The sequence below is a fragment of the Propithecus coquereli genome, unplaced genomic scaffold, assembly GCF_000956105.1.
Source record: "Propithecus coquereli isolate 6110/MARCELLA unplaced genomic scaffold, Pcoq_1.0 Scaffold5, whole genome shotgun sequence".
In the NCBI taxonomy this organism is placed as follows: Eukaryota; Metazoa; Chordata; class Mammalia; order Primates; family Indriidae; genus Propithecus; species Propithecus coquereli.
This window is the reverse complement of record NW_012150840.1, coordinates 4,502,577-4,524,788: the sequence shown is the minus strand read 5'-3', so window position 1 is coordinate 4,524,788 and position 22,212 is coordinate 4,502,577. Positions and strand designations below refer to the sequence as shown.

The 22,212-nt window shown below is 39.7% G+C and overlaps 1 protein-coding gene across 1 annotated transcript in view; it reads left to right on the top strand.

Annotated features, from left to right (window-relative positions):
- The first annotated feature begins 15,809 nt into the window (after positions 1-15,809).
- PPP2R5E (protein phosphatase 2, regulatory subunit B', epsilon isoform) overlaps positions 15,810-22,212 on the top strand; it is a 141,670-nt gene continuing 135,267 nt past the window's right edge. Inside the window, exons 1-2 of the mRNA XM_012656251.1 lie at positions 15,810-16,381; positions 18,582-18,745. Of these exons, the coding sequence (XP_012511705.1) occupies positions 18,589-18,745 (157 nt within the window). The 5' untranslated portion in view covers positions 15,810-16,381; positions 18,582-18,588. The remainder of the gene's footprint in view (positions 16,382-18,581; positions 18,746-22,212) is intronic.

The following is a 22,212-nucleotide window of genomic DNA, read 5'->3' as shown; positions in this document are numbered from 1 at the left end:
CATTTTAGGGGACATTTTGCTTTCATGCTTTGTTTGAATTTATATGATAAAAATGTATCACTTTTATGGTCAAGAATGAAAAACTGGTGGTGGGAGAAGAGTCTGATGGGGAGGCAGGCATGCAAATAAGTAATTATAACATAATTGTCATTATGGAGGTACAGACAAGGGCCAGTGGACATACAGAAGTTCCAGGAGGAAAACCAGAAGAGGCATCGAAGATAAGACAGAAATGTTGAGTAAAAGTTTGCCAAACTAATGAAGAAAGAAATGTGTTCCCATAGAGGAAGCATGAATGAGCACGGTATATCCTGAAAGAACCATCTACTGTTCAGCGTGGCTTGGTATGAAGTGAGGGGCAAATGATAGAAGCTAAGGCTGGTTAGGTAAGCAGGAGTAAGATAATGAAAAAATGAACTATAGAGAGATGCTAAGAATTTGTCCTATAGATGAGAGTGCCCATGAAGAATTTTATGTTGGGGAGAAACATGATCAGATCTGTATCATTCTGTTGGCAGTATGGATGATGGGAACTGATAATTCTCTAAAAGGCTAAAGCAGTCAAGGCAATACCAATACCTGAACTCAAGTCTTCTGAATCCAAGTTTAGTGGGTTTTCTATTAAACCATGTTGACTCTTCTACATAACAATACACAGGCGGGGTGTGGTGGCTCACGCCTATAATCCCAGCACTTTGGGAGGCCAAGGTGGGACGACTGCTTGAGGCCAGGAGTTCAAGACCAGCCTGGACAATATAGCGAGACTTCATCTCTACAAAAACTTTTTAAAATATTAGCCAGGTGTGGTGATTTGACCCTGTAGTTCCAGCTACTCTGGAGGCTGAAGTGGGAGGATCACCTGAGCCCTGGAGTTTGAAGTTGCAGTAAGCTGTAATTGTGCCACTACATTACAGCCTGGGTGACAGAGCAAGACCCTGACTCTAAAAACAAAACAAAACAAAAAACACAATATATAAAAGGTCCCACTATTTACTGTATTGATTAGCTAGTGTAAATTTAAATTCTTGACCAGGAAAATGAGAAAAGATTTCACATAATCATAAGCAACCTCACCTCATCTTTATCTTTTTGGGGGAACATGCCTATTAATAAGATACTTCTCTCTTGAATTCCATCTCTTCATCTGAATGGAAGAGAGTTTACAATCCATTAATTTTTTCAAACATGTGAGAGCATAATTTCCACCGAATAATTTGCTCCAGGGCATATACCCTTAATAAATTCATACGATTTTTGTTTGGTCTAAATTTAATTTTTAATATAGTGTAATCCCATTTCCTTAAGTGCCTTTCCTGAGATTAGGTATCAAGTCGAAAGATGTAAGGACAGTAACTTTTAGTAGGAGAGCTTCCTTTCTCCGTGAGTCAGTAACTTTCTGGGCTTTTCCTTCCTAGAGGACAATCCCATTATTCTGGCAGGACCTTATCATTACAATTCCATGGGTTCCCAACTCCCCAAATCCTCTTGGTTAGTATGATCCTGTGTTACCAGAGCTTTAGTCCGAATTCATCCTAGGGATGGTACCATCATTCTGGCAAAACTCATGTCATCGAATGTCTCTTTGCCATCTGTGTTCTACTTCCTGCTTGCTGGAACAAGAGATGCTAAACTCTTCTGTCTCTCCCTCACTCCTGGGGCTAAGTTCAATTTTCTAAGCTATGCCCAGCAACATGGTCTTTTATTCATGCACTCATTTATCTATTTGTTTTGAGTGTCTATTATATGCCAGCCACTGTGCTTGTTACTCTGGACACAGTATTGAATAAAACAGGTCCTTCCATTGCGAATCTTCTGCTCTAGTGACCCTGATATTGGGGGAGGGTATTGTTAAAAGTGAAGAACAGCTTGTTAACTGAGACTGGGAGGAAATGGAAGCATCTACAGCTGCCAACAGTGTAATTGATGCATCTTAAGTAAGAAGTTTAAACATATTTTAATGGTTATATATGAGCATGATTGCTATTTTCAATTTAATTAGAGGGAAGGCGATATGCCTCCTCTTAACATATTGCAGTAGAGTCCGTGAGAATGGGGCTATTTATTTAAAAGTTAACATGATTCTTCAAAAAAACTAAAAATAGAATTACCATATGATCCAGCAATTCCACTTCTGAGTATATACCCAAAAAAACTGAAAGCAGGATCTTGAAAAGATATTTGTACGCCCATATTCATTGTAGCGTTAGTCCCAATTGCCAAGCGATGAAAGCAGCCCAAATGTCCATAGACAGCTAAATGGATAAAGAAAATGTGGTATATACATACAATGGAAATTATTCAGCCTTAAAAAAGAAAATCCTGTCACACACTACAACATGGATGAACCTGGAGGACATTATGCTGAATGAAATAAGCCAGTTACAGAAGAATGAATCCTGTATGGTTCCACTTATGTGAAATTAGATCTAGAGTAGTCAAAATCATGGAAACAAAATAGAAAGGAGGTTATCAGGGGTTGCTGGGAGGGGAAAATGGGGAGTTATTTAATGGGTATAGAATTTTAGTTTTGTAGGATGAAAAAGTTCTAGAGATCAGTTATATAACAGTGTGAATTTAGTTGAAATTACTGAATTGTACATTTAAAAAATGGTTGTAAATTTTTTGTTTTTTACCACAATTAAGCATAAAAATTAAAAATTTTTTTTTTTTAAAGTTAACAGGCTGGGGAGGCTAGGGTAGGAGGATCACTTGAGGCCAGGAGTTCAAGGCCAGCTTGGGCAACATAGTGAGACCGCCATCTCTAAAGAATAAACAGTTAACATGGTTAATATGGAAGCAGCTGTGGGTGAGGTAGAAAGAGCAGTGAACTGGGGTCAATCAGAAGGTCAGGGTTGCAGACCTGGCACTGCCAATTCCTAGCTGTGTGATCTTGGGCTTACATTTAACCTCTAAACCTGAGTGTCCTCACTGGTAAAATGGAGATCATGCCACCTACTGCTAAAAGGTTTGCAAGGGTTAATTGAGATAATGTGTGTGCAAGCTGGCGGACACTAAAGCATGATTCAAATGGAAGGCATTTTGATGGTGATGATGATGGATGTCTCTATTACCTGGCTTCACCTCTGTTGTGTCTGGCTATCTCCAGGCACAGTGGCATGTTGAGCCACAGGCTCCAGCTTCTTCTCTCCATTTGTCTTGCTACCTTCTCCACTTTGGGGCTACAGAGGTTAAAAGTGGAATGCCTAACCTGTCTGCTGCTCCTTTTACCAGCAACTGTTCTTACTAGATGTCTCTCTAGGAAAGTTCCACTTGTCTCCCTTGTCTTATTTTAGTTAAACTCAGAGACTGAAGACAGACATGTGAGAAAACTGAATAGCAGTGCAAGATAGTGAAATAACTCCTGACTAGGACACTCAGAGTAGCTGGACACCAGCCTACCTTTGAAGGAAGAAGGTTTGAATAAACAAAATGAGGGGAAGTGGAAGAAGAGTTCGAATTCCTGGTGGGAGGAAACCTCATGAACAAATATTTGGAGGAAAAAATCAATAACAAAAGATTAGGGGAAAAAGAGGACACTAGCCTGCTTGAAATGAGCCTGAAATATAATTGTGAGGCTACAGATTGCAGGCTGCGGGCACTAGACTTTATGCAGTGAGGAGTTCAGTCCTTCAAGTTTGGGAATATGGGAATGATCCGTTGAATGTGGGTTTTAGACCAAAATAATTCACGGGCCTGATGTAATTACAGTAAAATCCCAAGGGGTTATTCAAGGAAACTCTACAAAGTGATACTGAAATTCACCTAGATGAATCATCAGGTGAGAATAAGATTTTTAAAGTGTATATTGAAGAACTTTCCTTGTCAATAAATGGTGATGGGAAAATTGGTTTATAAAAAAATTAATTTAGGCCGGGCACGGTGGGAGGATCACTTGAGGTCAGAAGTTTGAAACCAGCCTGGGCAACACAGTGAGATCCCATCTCGATAAAAATTAGAAAAATTAGCTGGGCGTGGTGGCACATGCCTGTAGTACTAGCTACTAAGGAGGCTGAGGAAGGATCCCTCGAGCCCAGGAGTCCGAGGCTGCAGTGAGCCACGATCCTGCCACCATACTCCAGGCTGGGTGACAGAGTGAGAACCTGTCTCTAAAAAAAATCATGGTTGGTCCGAGTGCAGTGGTGTTTACAACTAATTGATCACAACCAGTTACAGATTCCTTTGTTCCTTCTCCACTCCCATTGCTCCAACTTGATCAGCCTTAAAAAAAAAAAAAAAAAAAAAGGCCGGGCGTGGTGGCTCACGCCTGTAATCCTAGCACTCTGGGAGGCCGAGGCGGGCGGATTGTTTGAGCTCAGGAGTTTGAAACCAGCCTGAGCAAGAGCGAGACCCCGTCTCTACTAAAAAATAGAAAGAAATTAATTGGACAACTAAAAATACATAGAAAAAAATTAGCCGGGCATGGTGGCGCATGCCTGTAGTCCCAGCTACTCGGGAGGCTGAGGCAGGAGGATCGCTTGAGCCCAGGAGTTTGAGGTTGCTGTGAGCTAGGATGACGCCATGGCACTCTAGCCCGGGCAACATAGTGAGACTCTGTCTCAAAAAAAAAAAAAAAAATCAGCTGGGCATGGTGGCTCATGCCTATAATCCCAGCAATTTAAGAGGCCAAGGTGGGAGGATCAGTTGAGTTTGGGAGTTCAAGAGCAGCCTGAGCAAGAGTGATTCCCCATCTCTACAAAAAATAGAAAAATTAGCTGGGTGTGGTGGCGTGCACCTCTAGTCCCAGCTACTTGGGAGGCTGAGGCAGGAGGATCACTTGAGTCCAGGAGTTTGAGGTTGCAGTGAGCTATGATGATGCCACTGCACTCTAGCCTGGGTGACAGAGATACCCTGTCTTAAAAAACAAAACAAAATAAATAAATAAATCATTTTAGGGTTCATCTTATACCATACACCCAAATTAATTAAAGCTTAGTGAAAAGAAAAATAAAATAAAAATTAGAAGATAATATAAATAAATGTCTACTCTCTGTATGGGTAAGGATTTTTTAGATCCATAGACTCTCTTTATATACTGCCAGTGGGACCCGTAAATTGGTGCAATCAATTAGGAAAGCAACTTGCCCATATCTTGTGGAGTTGAAAAGTTGAAGAAGCATCTACCCTGTGACCTGGTTCCATTTTTACACACACACACACACACACACACACACACACACACACAAGAGAAACTGTAGCACACAAGGAAATGTGCCTGGGAATGTTAACAGGACCACATTCAAGATGCTAAAATGCTGGAAATAATCCAAACCACACAAAATAAGAGGATGAATGAAGTGCAGAACATTTATAAATGGAATGCTACACAGCAGTGCAAGTGAGTGATCTGAAGAGTTCGTATCAATATGGTTAAATTAAAAACAGAATGTAGAGTGAAAAATTAAATTACAGAAGAATAACATGCAGTATAATACCAATTATGTACAATCTTAAAATATGAAAAAAGTACTACATGCTATGTAGGAATACAGACATACAGACATATTAATATTTCGTAAAAGTATGACATCATGGAAACAAAAAAGCACCAGATTCAGGGTTGTGGTACATCTGGGAGAGAAGGAAATGTGATAGGAGTAGGTCACACAAGAGTCTTCAACCTTGTTGGTCACGTTTTATTTCTAGAGGTGTGTGGTGAGTACATGGGTATTTATTACATTATTCATTGTGGCTGTTTGTAAGTGTAAAACGTTTCATGAAATAAAATGTAAAGGTAATATATATTCCACACAAAAATTAAAATGACATCTAAGCATATAATCTAATCTTTACTATGTACCTCAATGCATGCCCAAAGGTATTCACTACTAACAGTTCCATGTATATCCTTACAGAACTTTTCTAGGTATTTACAGGTATATATACATTTCACACATCAGGTTTTTCCTAATATAAATAGGATACTACCTTACCTATAATTCTGTGGCTTGTTTTTTTCACTTAATATCATAGACACTTTTCCACATGATCTGCATCTCCCTTATATTTAATGGCTGTGCAGTACTCCATAGTATGGATATACCATAATTTTTTTTTTTTTTTTTTGAGACAGGGTCTGGTTCTGTCACCTAGGCTAGAGAGCAATGGCTCTGTCATAGTTTACTGTAACGTCAAATTCCTGGGCCCAAGTGATCCTCCTGCTTAGCCTCCCAAACAGCTGGGACTACAGGCACGTGCCACCACACCCAGCTAATTTTTAAAATCTTTTGTAGAGACGGGGTCTCCCTATGTTGCTCAGGCTGGTCTTGAGTTCCAGGGATGTGCCATAATTTAGCTCTCAACTGATACATACTTAGGTGGTTTCTATTTTTTGTTATTAAAATTCTGTAATGAATATCCCAGGTGAATCTTAGGAATATTTTTGTATGAAAGCCAAGTTCCAAGGGGAGGAATTTTTAAGGGAAAGACTTTCTAAGAGTTTATGCTTAGTAATGAAAGAAATCTCAAAGGAAATATGATATACTCTTCTATGTAAAATCAACATATTAAAAATTCATATAAATAAATCACAAAAGCACTAAAACTGTAATAGAAAAAATAAGCAAAAGACACCAATAGTCAATTTTCAGAAAAAGAAATACAAATGATTACTAACTACATGGAAACATTTTAGCTACTCCATCTCTGTAATAAAAGATGAGAGTTATAATTAGTTTCAAATTTTTGGTCTATAAATTTAGACAAGATGAGAAAGTGATAGTGTTGGCAACTGGCAGAACCTTGTCAAGAACTTAAAAATATTCCTATCCTTGAACCATTAATTCTACAATTATAAATTCTATTTGAGGAAATAGAGATGTTGTAATTGAATACATTTAGGGCTACTGCTCCTTCCCTTCTTTTTGTCCTTCAATGGACATGGAAACAACATTCATTTTGTTCAATATGACCCTAATACGCTGACCACAGTTGGTTGGACCAGGTGTGGGTACCTGACCTAAGCTGGGCCAGGTTCCCTTTCCCAGGAACTTTGAATTAAAACTAAGAGATTCTCACCTAAGTTCTGGCTGCTCTTTTAACACATTGACTGCCACACTGGAAACAAAAATTTTTCTTTGGGGCCATGGAGTTTTGTTACAAAAATAGAATAAAAACTTTGAAAACAAAATGATCCTTTCTAATTTAATGAAACATTTGTTATTTTTTATTGTTTTCTGTGCATTAATTATATGCAACTTGAAAAATAGTTCTTGCGGCTCTCAAGGTGAAGAAACGCGTGAGTTACATATGCTTCATGAGGTCCCAGGCTCAAAACTAGTGTGAGTTAAATACAACTCACATGGCAGTTAGTGTGTTAAATGCAAACAATGCAAATATGAGAGCTTGACTTACTATTCTGCACAACCTAGTCTGGCCCTCAGAGAAAGTGAGAGAAGAATGACCAAAGCACAATCACAGCAAGGGATAGACATTAAAAGGCCTGAGTGCTGCTGGTTGTTGCTTGCTGAGGCTAAGAGCATCCCTGCCCAGAATTCTAATAACAATTTCCCCTCTTTGCTTAGGCCAACTCCAGTTAAGTCCCTGTAAGGCTCCTGCTGCTCCAACTCCACAGAGAGAATCCCAGCTTCTGCCCAGTGCCTCAATATCCCAGAACACAGAGAGTGAAGGAAGTTGAGTATTCTAATTTCTAACTCTGAAAGTCTACCGTGAAGGAAGAGGAGGAGTGGAAGGAAGAACTTAATACTCGTGGAGCACTGAGTAAAATGAAAATAAATATTCTATGTAAACCACTTTGGATAGTTCCTGGCCCATAGTAAACAATACCTTAAACAAACAAAAAGGAAACAAAGAGTTTGCCAAGGCAGGAGTGAATGAGAGTTCTTTTTTCCATTTTTCCCTCTTGGTCACAAGGTTTACACTGGGCTCTGAGCTCCCAAAATAATTAGCCCTTGGGCATAACATCTTGTAATATACTAGAGTGACAGTCCTTATTATGTCTTATTCATATTTGAATTTGCTCAGAGCACAGAGTAGGTATTTAAAGTTTGGAATGAATGCATGAGTGAATGATTAAATAATGAAAATTTGTTTTTTTGTGTTTTTTAAACTAAAATAGTAGTAATAATAGTAAACAATGAAAATTTGGTTAGGAAACCTCTATATTATGTGTTCGAAAGGCATATAGACATGTACTGATCATCACAAGATGATGATTTCTGTTGAAGCTGAGCATTTGCCACGGTTAGCCTATGAAGCCCGTGACTTTCAGCTAATTATAACTTTTTTCCTCGTAGGGGTCAAGACAGCTGTGATTTTATACTTCGAATGAGTCTCTTTTGATGTTTTTTCTTTGAAAAATGCTTTTTCATAAATACTTTGTATTCCAGTTGTCAATTGGTTTGTTAACTGGGTCATCAGTCTTCCAAATCTGAGAATGTAAGTTTTCTTGACTTAGAAAGGCCATCAAACAGAACGTTTTTGAATCCTGGAGATGACTACTACCTCTATCCTTGTCTCAAAGCTCTCTAAACCTCAATCCTCCACAAAATTTTCTGTTTGTTAAGAAGGTTGATTTGGATCCACATTGCAATCTCACTCCACCAGCAAAGTGTGTTTCTTACCAAAGACAGAATAAGGGATTCTTTATGTTTTTGGAAAGAGACTTAAATATCAAGGGAAATGAGCTGGAAAGGCTTCATGTTTTCTATATTTTCTACACACACTGTATACAAACCAGATTGAACAGAGGATTTCCATGGGGGAAAGGCAGTAAATAGTTTAGAATTTCAGTGACTATTTTCTAGTCATAATTCCTACCCAAGGCCTGCCACTTACTAAATGTATGACCTTGGGAAAAAAACCTTAAGCTTTCTGTATCTTAGTTTCTGCATCTAAAAAAATGCAATAATAGTACCTACATCAATGGGTTATTTTGAAGATTAAACAAAATAATATATGTAGGCCAGGTGCGGTGGTTCTCGCCTCTAATCCCAGCACTTTTGGAGGCCAAGGTAGGAGGATTGTTTGAGGTCAGGAGCTCAAGACTAGCCTAGGCAACATAGTGAGACCCCATCACTACAAAGAATAAAAAAATTAGCTGGGCTTGGTGGCGCACATGTGTAGTAGTCCTAGCTACTCCTCGGGAGGCTGAGACAGGAGGATCGCTTAAGCCTAGGAGCTCGAGGCTGCAATGAGCTATGATAGAGCCACTGCACTCTAACCTGGACGACACAGATAGACTCGTCTCTAAAAAAAGGTAATACACTAAAAAAAGTGTCTGCCACCATTCCTGGCTCATAGTGTTTAATGAATGGGAATTCATGTTGATGGTTTTGGAACACTTGGACCCTTGTTTCTACTTTTTTTTTTTTTTTGAGACAGAGTCTCGCTCTGTCACCTGGGCTTGAGTGCTCTGGCATCAGCTTAGCTCAAAGCAACCTCAAACTCATGGGCTCAAGCGATTCTTCTGCCTCAGCCTCCCGAGTAGCTGGGACTACAGGCACACACCACCACACCCTGCTAATTTTTCTATCTTTAGTAGAGACGGGGTCTCGCTCTTGCTCAGGCTGGTCTCCAACTCCTGAGCTCAAGTGGTCCTCCTGCCTCGGCCTCCCAGAGTGCTAGGATTACAGGCGTGAGCCACCATGCCCGGCCCCTTGTTTCTACTTTCTTTACTTAATGACCTCATGTAAGGTCACATTTAACCGCTGTATCTTATTGGTCTTTCCTTCTGTATTGTTCACAATTTTAGTATACGTGCTGCTGAAGCGAGCACTAGTCTTTCCTTCTGTAAGATGGAGAAAATAGTAGCCATATATTCAATTACTTGGACATATTATTAGCAAACAATGATTTAAAGACAGAGGTAACTTGGTATAGTGTGAAGAGGCCTGAAGAACAGGGTTCCAATTGTGGTTCTAACAGTCACTAGCTATTTGATATTGGGCAACCTCCCTGATCCTCGGTTTTCTTATTTATGAAATGAAAATAATATGTATCTACAGTGTTAAGGCTCAAATTAAATAAATAGTGTGTATGAAAGTGCACTAAGTTGCCATGCACATGCTTGCAGTTATAATATTATTACTGGGTACCATGCAAGATTGTATACATTGCCCTTATTGGTTATTTTAATAAGTGTGCTCAGATTTAAGTTTTCACCCTCTTTTGGTTATCTTATCTCCTTAGAACATTTTACCTGTGATCTACCCTATGCTCATAGATTTTACCCAATTTTATTGACATATTAAAAACAATGTTCTTTCTCCATGATAGATAAGAACCCTAGATGTAACATTCAACGATAGGCTGCATTTTCTAAAACATGGCCTTGGTGTTTTAAGAGACAGTAAAAATAACCTATTGAAAAGTAGCAGACAGTTTGCTAAGGAATAAGGTTTATTTTCATGTTCGGCAGGTCACTGCACTGTTCTTTCCTTGTGTATCTCTGTTCTAGAGAGACTTAAATAACTCTGCATGAGTAATTCTTAAGAATATCTGCTTTCAGTTTGAACTTTTAAAAAAACACACAAATAAATTAGACTTGATGAATTACATTAAGAAAGAAAGAACTGGCAGAGTCACTTAAATGATATCCTTTCATGCTTAAGGTTAGTATAGATTTCATCTAAAGATTTCATTTAGTTCAACATGTAGGAAACCTCAGATTCAGGGTCTAAAAGTAAACTGAAGCTTGGAGAGGTTAAGTGACTTGCCTGTGTATTTTTAGTCAGGATTCTTTTAGGTGTAAGTTATGGAAATCCAACTCTAAAGAGGCTTAGACAAAAAAGGGAATTCATTGGCTCATATAACTGATACCAGCTTCAGGTATAGCTGAATCCAGCAGTTCCAATAAGGTTGTTGCAACTTGGCATTTGCCAAAGTTTCTTCCAAAGGATTGGCTTCCTCTGGGATGGAGGAAGGAAAAAAGGGAGATAGTCATAAATAGTTTCAATTTACATCATTTCTATGGTTTATGATCCAAGAGGAAGAGAGGCATCCCTCTCCCAGCATTCAAAAAGCAAATCTTGGGGAAGGCCCAATTGGTTCTCTTGAGTCATTATACCCATCTCTCTTGGGGGAGAGAACAGGGAAGCACCATGATTACCAGTCCCCCAGGACCACTTCAGTGAGGGAGGGTGTGGTCCTCAAAGGAAAAAAGAGATGGTTGGGAGGAGGTAACCAACACAGTGAGCCTAGACCATTATCAAAGGCAGGGCTAGGTCTAGAAATCAGTTCCTAGTGTAGTTCTAGAGGCTACAGAGAGGAAGAGAAATAGGTAAGCTTAGAGCAAAAACAGTTTGAGCCTCTTTTAAAGGAATATGAATTAGAAATGAATATAAAGCTCTGAAATGTTAAGTCAAATAATCATTTTTTTTTTCACTTTCAGAAGTCTGTGGATGTTGTAAAATGCAAATCCCTGCTATTGCTAATGAATGCTCCCACACACATTTTATAATTTAGTGGAAGTGGATTGAAAGGCATGCCTCTGGTCTTTGTTTTCTTACTGTCACAGGGGGTATGCCAGAATAAAATTCTAAGTGGAAAAAAAAAAAAAAGACTGAAAACTTCCTAAAGTTTCTAGATGGATAAAAATGTATTAAAAATAAGAAGAAAACGGATGATTGTGGTAAGAACTAGTATTTATTGAGCAGTCAACATATGCTAGGCACTGTAGTAAATGTATAACGCCATTTAAATTTGATGACCATCCTACAAGTTAGGAATTGTTAGTCTGCTTATTTGCAGGTGAGGAAACCAAGGTTTGGAGGGGTGAATAATTTGCTCCAGCTCCTGTCAGAGCTAGATAATGTCTGATTTCAGAGTCTATGTTCTTACCACTATGCTTATTATTTGGTATAGATTTAAGCTCATTTAATCGTGCACTGTGACTATTTCACAGGCAAAATTATTGCTTGTCGTACATTATTTTGTATTTTGTCCTGTGTGAAATAAAGTGCGTTTGAAGCTGGCTTTCTCTTCTTCTTTTTCTAACTCTCCTTCCCCATCAGCAATATAAGACCTCTCTCCCTGCCTTGGGCTCCCTCCCATTAAGGACAGTGCAAGGTCCTCTCATAGTCATTTCCAGATTACAGCTCCAAGTGGGACCTGGAGCACCTAACCATTTTAAATCTCAAGTAATAATCATGCACATTAATCACATGGAATGCTATGAATAAGTTACAACCTTCAAAGCACATCTGAAAATGTAAATTGTGACCCAAGAAAATGTCACTGCTGAGGGTGTTTTCCTGGTAGATAAATGTAGGTCAAAGAAATATGACACCAAAGATCCCTTATCTACACTAGCCCAGTGTTTACTCCTTTCATTGTTTTCCTAAGGGAGCAGCTATTGCCTTAGGCCTTCTCAGTGTTATTGCCTCTTAGTCCTCAACCAGCTTCTTGTACCCCCACTTCACACACACCAACTTAGACTAGTTTACCTCTGGTGATATTTTATCAGCATAGGTCTTTTCTTATTCTGTTTATTGGTTGATATTTGGTTTAATGATGCTTCTGCTTATCTTAGTCCTTCTTTAGTTCACCAGTCACCTACCCTTTGATAGTCTCTGTCCTCTAGACTCATCACATGGTCAGCTGCCAGTAGACTGATAAACTCAGCATTGGTAAGCTCAGGATTGGTTTGGGGAAGTGAATGCTTTCATCTCATAGAATCAACTGCTTTTTGCCACTTGATAATAGCCTCCCAGATGGCATGTTTTTCTTTACAGGTGTAATCATAGTGTACTACATCCTTGAACTCCTTGACCCAAGGGATCCTCCTGCCTCAGCCTCCTTAGTAGTTGGGACTATAGGCACTTACCACTGCTCCTGGCTTCCAAACATTTTTGATCATGCATTTCCATCAGTATACTTTTTGGGGGCATATTCTTCCAAATATATGTATATTTGTCCATAAAGCATATACGTATGTCACCATTGATTAGCTTATAACTCAATCACAATGTACACCTAGGGTGAAGTTCATTGTTAATGACAGTGGATGTTAAGTCTACATTTCACAGTTTTCTTGATGATTTTTTTATTTGTCAAAATTTGGTTGCATTTATTAGATTGTCATTTTAACTTTGAAAAGTGACTGTAGGTTGAGCCCGTAATCCCAGTAACTCAGGAGACTGAGGCGGGAGGATCACTGGAGCACAGGAGTTGGAGACCAGCCTGGGTAACATAGTGAGACTGTCTCTTTAAAAAAAAAAAAAAAAACAAACGTGGCTGTCAAAAGATTTGTGGTTTCTTTGCAAAGGACTCTTGTAAGATCATCTGTTTTTGGGGGGTTAGTTTAAATAAATTGAGATAATATGATCAATAAATCCACTTAGCTGAATCCAGCAAATTGTGGTAAGTCACACAACATGTTGGCAAGGGCTGATTAGGTGGGACCACCACTGCCAAACCCTGGGAATGGGTAACTCCCACTTTTCCCTGAGGTCATCTGCTATGCCATTCGAGGCCAAGGGACCATTCCATATATTCATTCTGTATATAACATATCAGGTGACCTTAATGTCTTTCTTTTTAGATTAGAATTAAGCGTAAATAGACGTTGTCGTATTTTCTTCTCTTGCATCCCAAATTAATTAACTTGCACTATCCTTGAAGTACACAAACCCGGGATGCATGAGACCTCCTTTAGAAATTTTTTTTTTAGAGACAGGGTCTCGAACTCCTGAGCTCAAGCAATCTTCCCGCCTTTGTCTCCCAGAGTACTAGGATTACAGGCATGAGCCACCACGCCTGCCTCTCCTTTAGAAATTGTGGTCCAGAGAACAATTTCCCACACGGGCAAGGATGTATTCATTTAAAAAGACCTGCTCATTTCAGTTGCTCAGCCATTTTATAAAAAGAGAAATGACTTTGAAGTGAATTGTCTTTATAGAGATCCATAATTTGCAAGCATAATCCTCACTCTATGAAATGTTCTAAGCAACAGCTGTGAGCATTTCAAACGTGCACTATTCTTTTAACAGTTCAACTGTTGCCAAGGGAAATTGAGTTGGCTTCAAAATCTTTCTTGGTTTTAATTCTGCATTTACCCTCAATCAAAGATTGAGGAAAGAGGTTCTGCTTGGCTGGGATACTGAATTTTCATAAAGACTGTACAGGAAATTGAGATATGAAAACGTAAGCTTCTTGAAGGTAGGAACTAGACTGGTATTCTATAGTTTTATAGGGCCTAGTATTAATAGTAATGAATCTTATCAGAGCAAAAATGGGCACTAGCCATATAGTGGCCAATCATCTGGAGTCAGTAGGGGGAGCCTGCTTCCATCTAAGAGTCATCTTTCCCTGTTTTCCACTTCAGTTCAAAGCAGGAATATTTTTATCTTTCATGGTACAAAATTATTATTCCACTCAAGAGCCATTTCTGGGAGTGTGCATAGAAATTTGCAACACTTAAGTGTTTAACAACACAAACGAGAAATGCAAATGCATTTTTGCTTGTCACTTGCACATATGGTACATATAGTTTTATTAACATATAGTTTTATTCCCTAACTACATAGAAAGCATGATATGCGGAGGGGAAAAACTAGGCTACAGAACTACACACACATTATTAATATAAGAAGAAAAAAAATACTTAAAGGGAGTACACTAAAAGGCTAACAGTGGTTATCTCTGAGTTGAGAGAATATGAATAATGTTAACTACCCCCGTCCCCGTTTTCTAAGTTTTGAACACTTGGTACTCTGACATTTGTGGTCAGCATTAAGAATTTCTTTCTTTCTTCCTTTTTCCCTCAAGAAATGTATGTAGCAAGCATTCAAACAGATCGACAATCTAAGAATATTCTCTGGAAATGCACCATTTGGCCTAGGGCTCACCAAGGATGCAAACGCACCTCCAAACATTTTATCACTTGTTTTAGATAGAGTTAAGTAAAGCCTTCTCTATAAACTCTTTCGGATCCAACTTGCCAATCAAAATCTCGAAACTCCTACAATTTGGAGTTGGGTCTTTCAAAGCTCTAAGCAGCGGGCTGGCTGATGCGGTTATTCTGAACGAAGAGATCGCGTTCCCACCTGCATAACCTACATAAGTGCAGGCCTCAGGCAAGGCTTACAGGCTCCAGGGAGGTAACATTCAAAACAGACGTTTAGGGAAAAGACGAGGTCAGAGAGAATTCGAAGCGTTACCCAACCCTTGGTCAGGCCCCAGGGCTTTAGATTTCGGCTCCGGGCCTTCCACAAGGTTCAGCGGAGAGTGACTGCTGGGGGTTTCGAGGGACCCATTTACACAGGCAGTGGTACACAGGCGCGGGCAGGCGATCTTATCTCTGCACAGCGCGGGGTCCGGTTCCATCCTGAGTGGGACTCCCCAAGCCCAGAGGGACCACTTTAGCCGCTGAAGGGGACAGGATCAAGGGCCCAGGAGGCTCCCCGCCCTTCGCTGACCCTTGCCCTCGGAATCCTTTGGTTGAAGACAACAGCCGCCCCAAGGCTCCGCATTGCGCGAAACCTACCCCGCTGATCCGCTAGTCGCACACCTCCCGGGATCAGGAGCTCCTCTCAGGCCTAGCGAATACTACGCCTCTCCACTTCAGCCTACCCAAGCGCCTGGCGGAAGCGGCGGCGGCGCGGCCAGGGAATGCTGGCTGAATCCGGGTCCTTCACGACCCGGTCCAATCCTCGGCCTCTTCTCTTCCCACCCTCCTGTTTCTCCGCCCTCCCACCGCCAATCCCTGATCGGCTCTCAGCCGAACATGCTAGCGGGGGAGTGAAGGCAGACGCCGGCCAATGAGGCCTTGCTTCCCGTTTGAAGTCTCCAGTGGGCGGGCGCCAGAGGCGGGCGCTGCTGGCCAGAAGGTTCGGTTGCGCGTGTGCCATGGACTCAGGCGCCCGGTGATATTGACAATAGGAGAGAGAAAGGGGCATTGACGGGGACTCTCCACGGGTAGCGAACGGCGGCTCTGGCAGCGGCGGCTCCAGCTCCAGCGGCTCCTCCTCCTTCTTCTGCCTCCTCCTCCGGCTGCCGCTGCAGATCCAGTCTTCTTCCCTCCCTTCCCCCCCTCCCCACGTCGTCGCCGCCGCCGCCGCCGCCGCTGGGTCCGGAGCAACGAGCAGAGGCGCCGCCCGCCAGGAATGTGAGCGAGGAGCCACCGGCGGAGCCGCAACGGGGTCGGTGCCGATTTGATGGGACGGGCCTGCGGGGGAGGATCGTGAGGCCGCCGCCGCCGCCGGAGCGCTGAGGTTCGGGTCCGGCCGTGAGGCCTAGAGGCGCCGCCGCCGCGGAACCGGAGGGACGCCGCACCGGACAGCCGTCGCCCCGGGCTCCCCGCAGCTGCCCGGACCTCCCCCTGCACGTCCTGGTCCCGCCGCCCGCCCCCGCTGCGGCCCCCTCGCCCGTCTCCCGCCCCTCGAAACCACAGATCATCTTCGGATTCTTCCCCAGAAGCTTCAAGGTAACTTCGTCCCTCCAGCACCGCGGCTCGCCCGCTTCCCTTCTTCCTCCCGGTCTTCCTGTGTGGAACCTACGGGGCACCGGCCTTGGGAAGGCCTGGCCCGGACAGGCGAGGGGTGCGGTGGGGTGGGGTGCGGTGAGAGAGAGCGCCCGTCCCACTTGTCTGATTTACCTGCATGTGTTTCTCATGATACCTCTCTTTCACTGTGCCCCCCTCCCTCCTTTTTCTCCACCTTCTGGGATTGGAGGCGTTTTCTTGTCCCCCTTTATCCACTGGCGGGGGCGGAGGATAATGGGGGGTTTGGTGTAGTGAGGAGGATTCTGTAGCAGCTTATCTTCTCCAGGGCTTGGGGTGTGGGGTGGGAGCGAAGGGAGTCTGTAAGCATCCCTACAGACAAACCCCCTTCCCTGTCTTTCTTCCCCTCTCTCCCCTTGCCCCCTTTGGATTATCTTGAGCCTTGGAAATGCCCCGTGCCCGCTGTTTAGAGGATGATAAATCTTAGGGCGCCCTGGCCCAGGGTGAAACCTGTTTCCCCTGGTTTTGCATGGACCCGTTCCTACCGTTCGTTCAATTTGCAGTGCTTTAGGGTTGAGATCCTTGACGTTGGCTCTGGGTCGCGGGCATAAGGGGCAAATGATTAAAAAAAAAAAAATGCTACCTATATATCATCTGTAGAAATGAGAGATGAGGAATAAAGAAGAGACAAAAAGAGTGGTGGAAGAACAGGATTTACTGATATCTTGTGGTGTTAGGGATAGAATGAAGTCTGAGTAATTCACATACCAGATTGGAAAATTGGCCCCTAAATTTACAACATACAAATGTCATGTGGAGCTTTTTGCTGATGCAGTCATTTTGATATTTTAAAGTGATCTTACATCTTTTATAGTCATTCATAGTTTCCAATTCCATCTTGAATCCGTCATATTTACATATTTAAGGCTAAATTAGGGAGTTTTCTTTGAAACTTTTTTTTTTCGAAAAAGAACCAAAGAAGACTTCAAAATTCCGAACCTCAACATTATGGGTTTTTTTTTTTTTTTTTTTAAGTGTTCTTGTTATTTTTACTTCATCAGAATCCAGGTAATCCAGGTGACTTTTTATTCTTACACGTCCAGGAAGAAACTTCCTTACTTTTTAATTTAGAAGTTAAAATACTTGTCTTATGTATTGGAATGACAGGTGAGTGATTGCATTTCAGCATTTCTCCCATATGCATTATTTCTATCTAAGTCTGCCATTAATCTTACGTGGAGCCTCAGTGCCATGGAAACGATGGCATCTGTTTAAATTGGTGAATGAAACTGAGCTTAATGCTTGTTACTTTTTGTTACTTTTAGGAAGTAGCCTTCATTTTAATAATTTCAGAATGTTAAAAATTGCAAAAGCACTGTTGAGTTCCATCAATTTGATGGAATGAAATTGGTATTTGATGATGAACTTCAAAGTCTAAACCTCAAGGGATCTCAACTTGGCTAAGTAGGCTATGAGTTTATGTTTTCAGTTCAACTTTGGTGCTTGATTTCATCATGGCTTTTTTTTAAATCAAACTTTAATAACTTAAGGTAACTTCATTCAAAAAGAAGACTTATTTGAAATGATCTTAATTATGCCCTCTATGTGTTTGTTTTAACATAATCTAGCTTGTCCTTATTTGCAGTGTGGTATAGTTTATCATAGCTGACACAGCAGATCACTTTAAAAGTCATGCCTAAATAGTTTCAGTAGTTGTAAATTTCACCTTGCTGTAATACACTGGTGTATATTCTTGAAGTACAATAAGGATTTCAACTCTAGAATGCATTCACAATATTAAATATCTTGGGAAAATGTATTGATGGAAGTTTTCCAGCTGCAGAATAGCAGCAAAATTACTTCAAGAATTGCAAGATGAGAAGAGATTTGAAGTTAGAAAATGGGTAGACAGCATAGAGTTCTTCAAGTTTAGATCAGCATCTTTAATGCTTATAATGGAGTGCAACACATTAGACTTACGATATTGCTTACATGGTAGTTATATTACTTTTTTCACCAGATTTTCCTGTTTTCCCATTGATACAGACTTTTCTTAATTGATTTTATTTACTTTAGCACGTATTGCCATTTTCATGAATATTATATATGAGAATTTTAGAATTTGTGTAACTCACATGTATGTTTCCACCTTGGGAATGTGTTTATGGTACCTCTTTCTCTTCAGTAGGGATATGTCCTCAGCACCAACTACTCCTCCATCAGTGGATAAAGTAGACGGATTTTCTCGGAAGTCCGTCAGAAAAGCCAGACAGAAGAGGTCGCAAAGTTCCTCACAGTTTAGGTCACAAGGCAAGCCTATAGAGTTAACACCTCTGCCGCTGCTAAAAGGTAAGGCTCATGACCAGGTGATGCATTCTTTTTCAAGTGATCTTTGTATATCTATATATAATTTTCTTTTTGTAGGGTTTCATATCTGTTAAAAATCTATGTTGCAAATTGAAGGGATGGGAGGCTTTTAGAAACATTGAAGTCACTGATGTGTGACCAGATATACCCCCTCTCCTTTTTAAAGGGCTCATTGTAATCGAAATAGCTGTGGACAAACGAAAAGAAACTTATTATCAGGAGAATCTCTCCCATTGATAAGCAGAAAAACTAAATGCCAGAGAAACTTTAAGATATCTGGGTCTGGGTTTTTCATTTTTTCTTCTATTGACATTTAGGTGTATATATTGTATGCAGTGACAACTACAGATTATACTGTCTTACTCAGGAAGTAGATCCTAGTAGAGGAGATGGTACCATTAATTTACATATAGAAAATTGTGTTGGAAAGAATTCATTTTTAAAAACAAAAAAAAATTGTCATTTTATAATTAAGTGCATTCTTATTTCAGATAGTACAAATAGAAAAGGTATATGATTATCATACTTGTCTAATATTTTTCTTTTTCTTTGAAATGCATTAAGAACAAGTTTTAATGTGTGGACTGTTTTTTGTCTAAATTAGATTTTTCAACTTTTGTTTGGGTATGTGCATACCCATGTCCCTTTAAATTTCCATCTTTTTGCTTCATGTTTTTGAACAAGCATTGTTTGAAAAATATCAAAACATAGCTTTTATAGTGTGGAAACTATCACAGTCTATCTTTGAAGGTGTATTTTTGTCTGCTGAATACTTAAGAATGGGGAGAAGGGGAACAAGAACAGCACAATGGACTTTAATGGCTTGCAGGAAACCAGGCAACCTGGATTGCTAGTTTATTAATGTGCATTTATTTCTGTAACAGTTTGTAACTGTTTGTGAAACCAGAGATTTTATGATGTGACTGGAAAAGCTCCTCAAAATTTAGCTTAGTATATTACAAGTGTCTATATTTTCCACGTGAACACTTTTTTTAAAGGGAGGGATTCTAGTGTTTATGCTTGAAATTGGCAGAAGCTAAATGAGTGCTGATTACTCTAAAGATGCTATATCTACTTGTTAGTAAAGACAAACTCTTATGAGCTTTGGGGGAGAATATTGTGGCTAAAGATTTTGCTGATAAAAATGAAAATAGTCATTAAGAGGCTTTGGAAGAAAAATGAAGGAAAAACTCTAGGAATAACCATGCTTGAAATATAAGCGTGGGAGACAGATTCTATAATAATTTATTTAATCTGAATTAGATATATAATAGCTATTAGATCTATATCTGGTGAAGGACTTAATTCTGAGGAAGCAGATTAAACTTTCTTAGGATTAGAAGGAATTTAAAAACTTTATTGTTGCATTAGTTTCTTGGGGCTCATGGTAAACACTTAAATTAGAAATTAACTGACCACTCATAGCCAGGGTATTGGATAGTGAAAGAGGCATGTGTGGGAAGATTGGGCACATATTTTAATATTTTGTTGTCCTTTTTCTTATTTTTCTTATAGTAATAAAATATATATATAACATAAAATTTACCATTTTTAAGATTGCAGTTCAGTGGCGTTAAGTACATTGACATTATGCAACCATCGCCACCAACCATCTCCAGAACCTTTTCATCTTCTCCAACTGAAACTCTGTACCCGTTAAACACTAACTCCCTATTTCCCTCTGTCCCTTAGCTTCTAGCATCCACCATTCTACCTTTTGTCTGTATGAATTTAACCACTCTAGGTTTCTCCTACTGGCTTATTTCACTTTGTATAATGTCTTCAAGGTTCATCTATGTTGTAGCATGTGTTAGAATTTCATTCTTTTTTAAAAACTGAGTAATATTTCATTATATGCACATACCATGTATTGTTTATCCATTCATTCATTGATACACACTTGGGTTGCTTCCACTTTTTGGCTGTTGTGAATAACGCTGCACTGAAGTTGGTGTGCAAATCTCTGAGTCTCTGCTTTCATTTCTTTTGGGTATATACCCAGAGGTGGAATTGCTGGAGCATATGTTTAATTTTTTGAGGAATTGCCATGCCTATTTCTATAGCAGCTGTACCATTTTTCATTCTCATCCTCAATGTGCAAGGGTTCCAGTTTTTCTACATCTTCACCAATGCTTATTATTTTCTGCTTTTTATTGTTTGATAATAGTCATAGTGGGTGTGAAGTGGTATTTCACTGTGGTTTTAATTTGCATTTCCCTAATGATTAGTGATGTTAAGCATTTTTTCATGTGCTTATTGGCCATTTGTATATCCTTTTTTCATTTTTTAAAAGTGAAATATGGTAGTATTGCAAGTGTTCTAAGAACTCTGCTCTCCAAGAATATGATTTTTTAACTTGTGTATTTTGCCAGCATGGGAGAATTTGGAGAGCAGTAGGACTAGATATACCCATAAACTTAATTCCAGATTGACTAAAAGTGATTCTTGTGTAGTAAACACATTCTAGGTAAATATTCTGGAAAGTATTCCACAAATTAGATTTCCACATCTGTCTATAGAATAACATAATGACGTATAATCAGACATAGACTTCAGAAATATGTATTTGCTTTTGATTTTTGTAGTGAACATAAAGAGTTTGTTCAATGACAGTTGTTTTCCCTACGGTGGATTGGCATATTGGCTTCTCACCTATTTTAGGAAGTAATTTATGAAATATAAAGAAAATACAGGAAGAATTTCTTTTCTAGGATTTTTTTTTCTCACATTGCCTTGGGAGAGACCAGAATAAACTATATATGTATACCAAAGGATAGTTATTGATTTAATTTTTGATAGTATTGCTTTGACTAAATTAGAAGGTTTGAGTTAATTTTATTTGGGGTATAGTATAAATTGTAGTTGAGTTTTGTTAGTTGCTTTAAAGAATAAAGTAAAAGACATGTCCTCAAGGTCTTTAATTTCAGGGGAGTTTGAATATGGAAATGGTATAAACATAGTAATTATGTAATTCCTCTTTTTAGTATATAATTTTTGAAAGCTCAGAAATTAGATATTCATTGATAATCACTTGTTTTATGTGCACTATCAGAATGTTTATTATATGCATTATAATCTTTGACAGATTTATAAATAATACTGCATTAATTCTTAGCATTTAAAAAGGCTGTTCACTTGGAGAACTGTAACATAAAGTGAAGGGAAAATTTCTATTTTGCCCTTTATCTAATAGTTGGGATTTTGAAATTTGTATCATTGATGTTATTTTCTGTAGAAAGCTACACCAGCATGTAATTCTTTGTCAATGTACAGCGGGTGACTTGGTTTTTCCTCAGCTATGCTTAATGAGATTATAGGACAAACTCTGCACATGTAGACATTTGCATTTTCGCCATCTTTGTATACTTCTGAGAGTGTTTTTGGAGAGTCCTAAAATTTTTGAGCCCGAAATACTCTTTCTTATTTTACTGATAAGGAAAATCCATCAG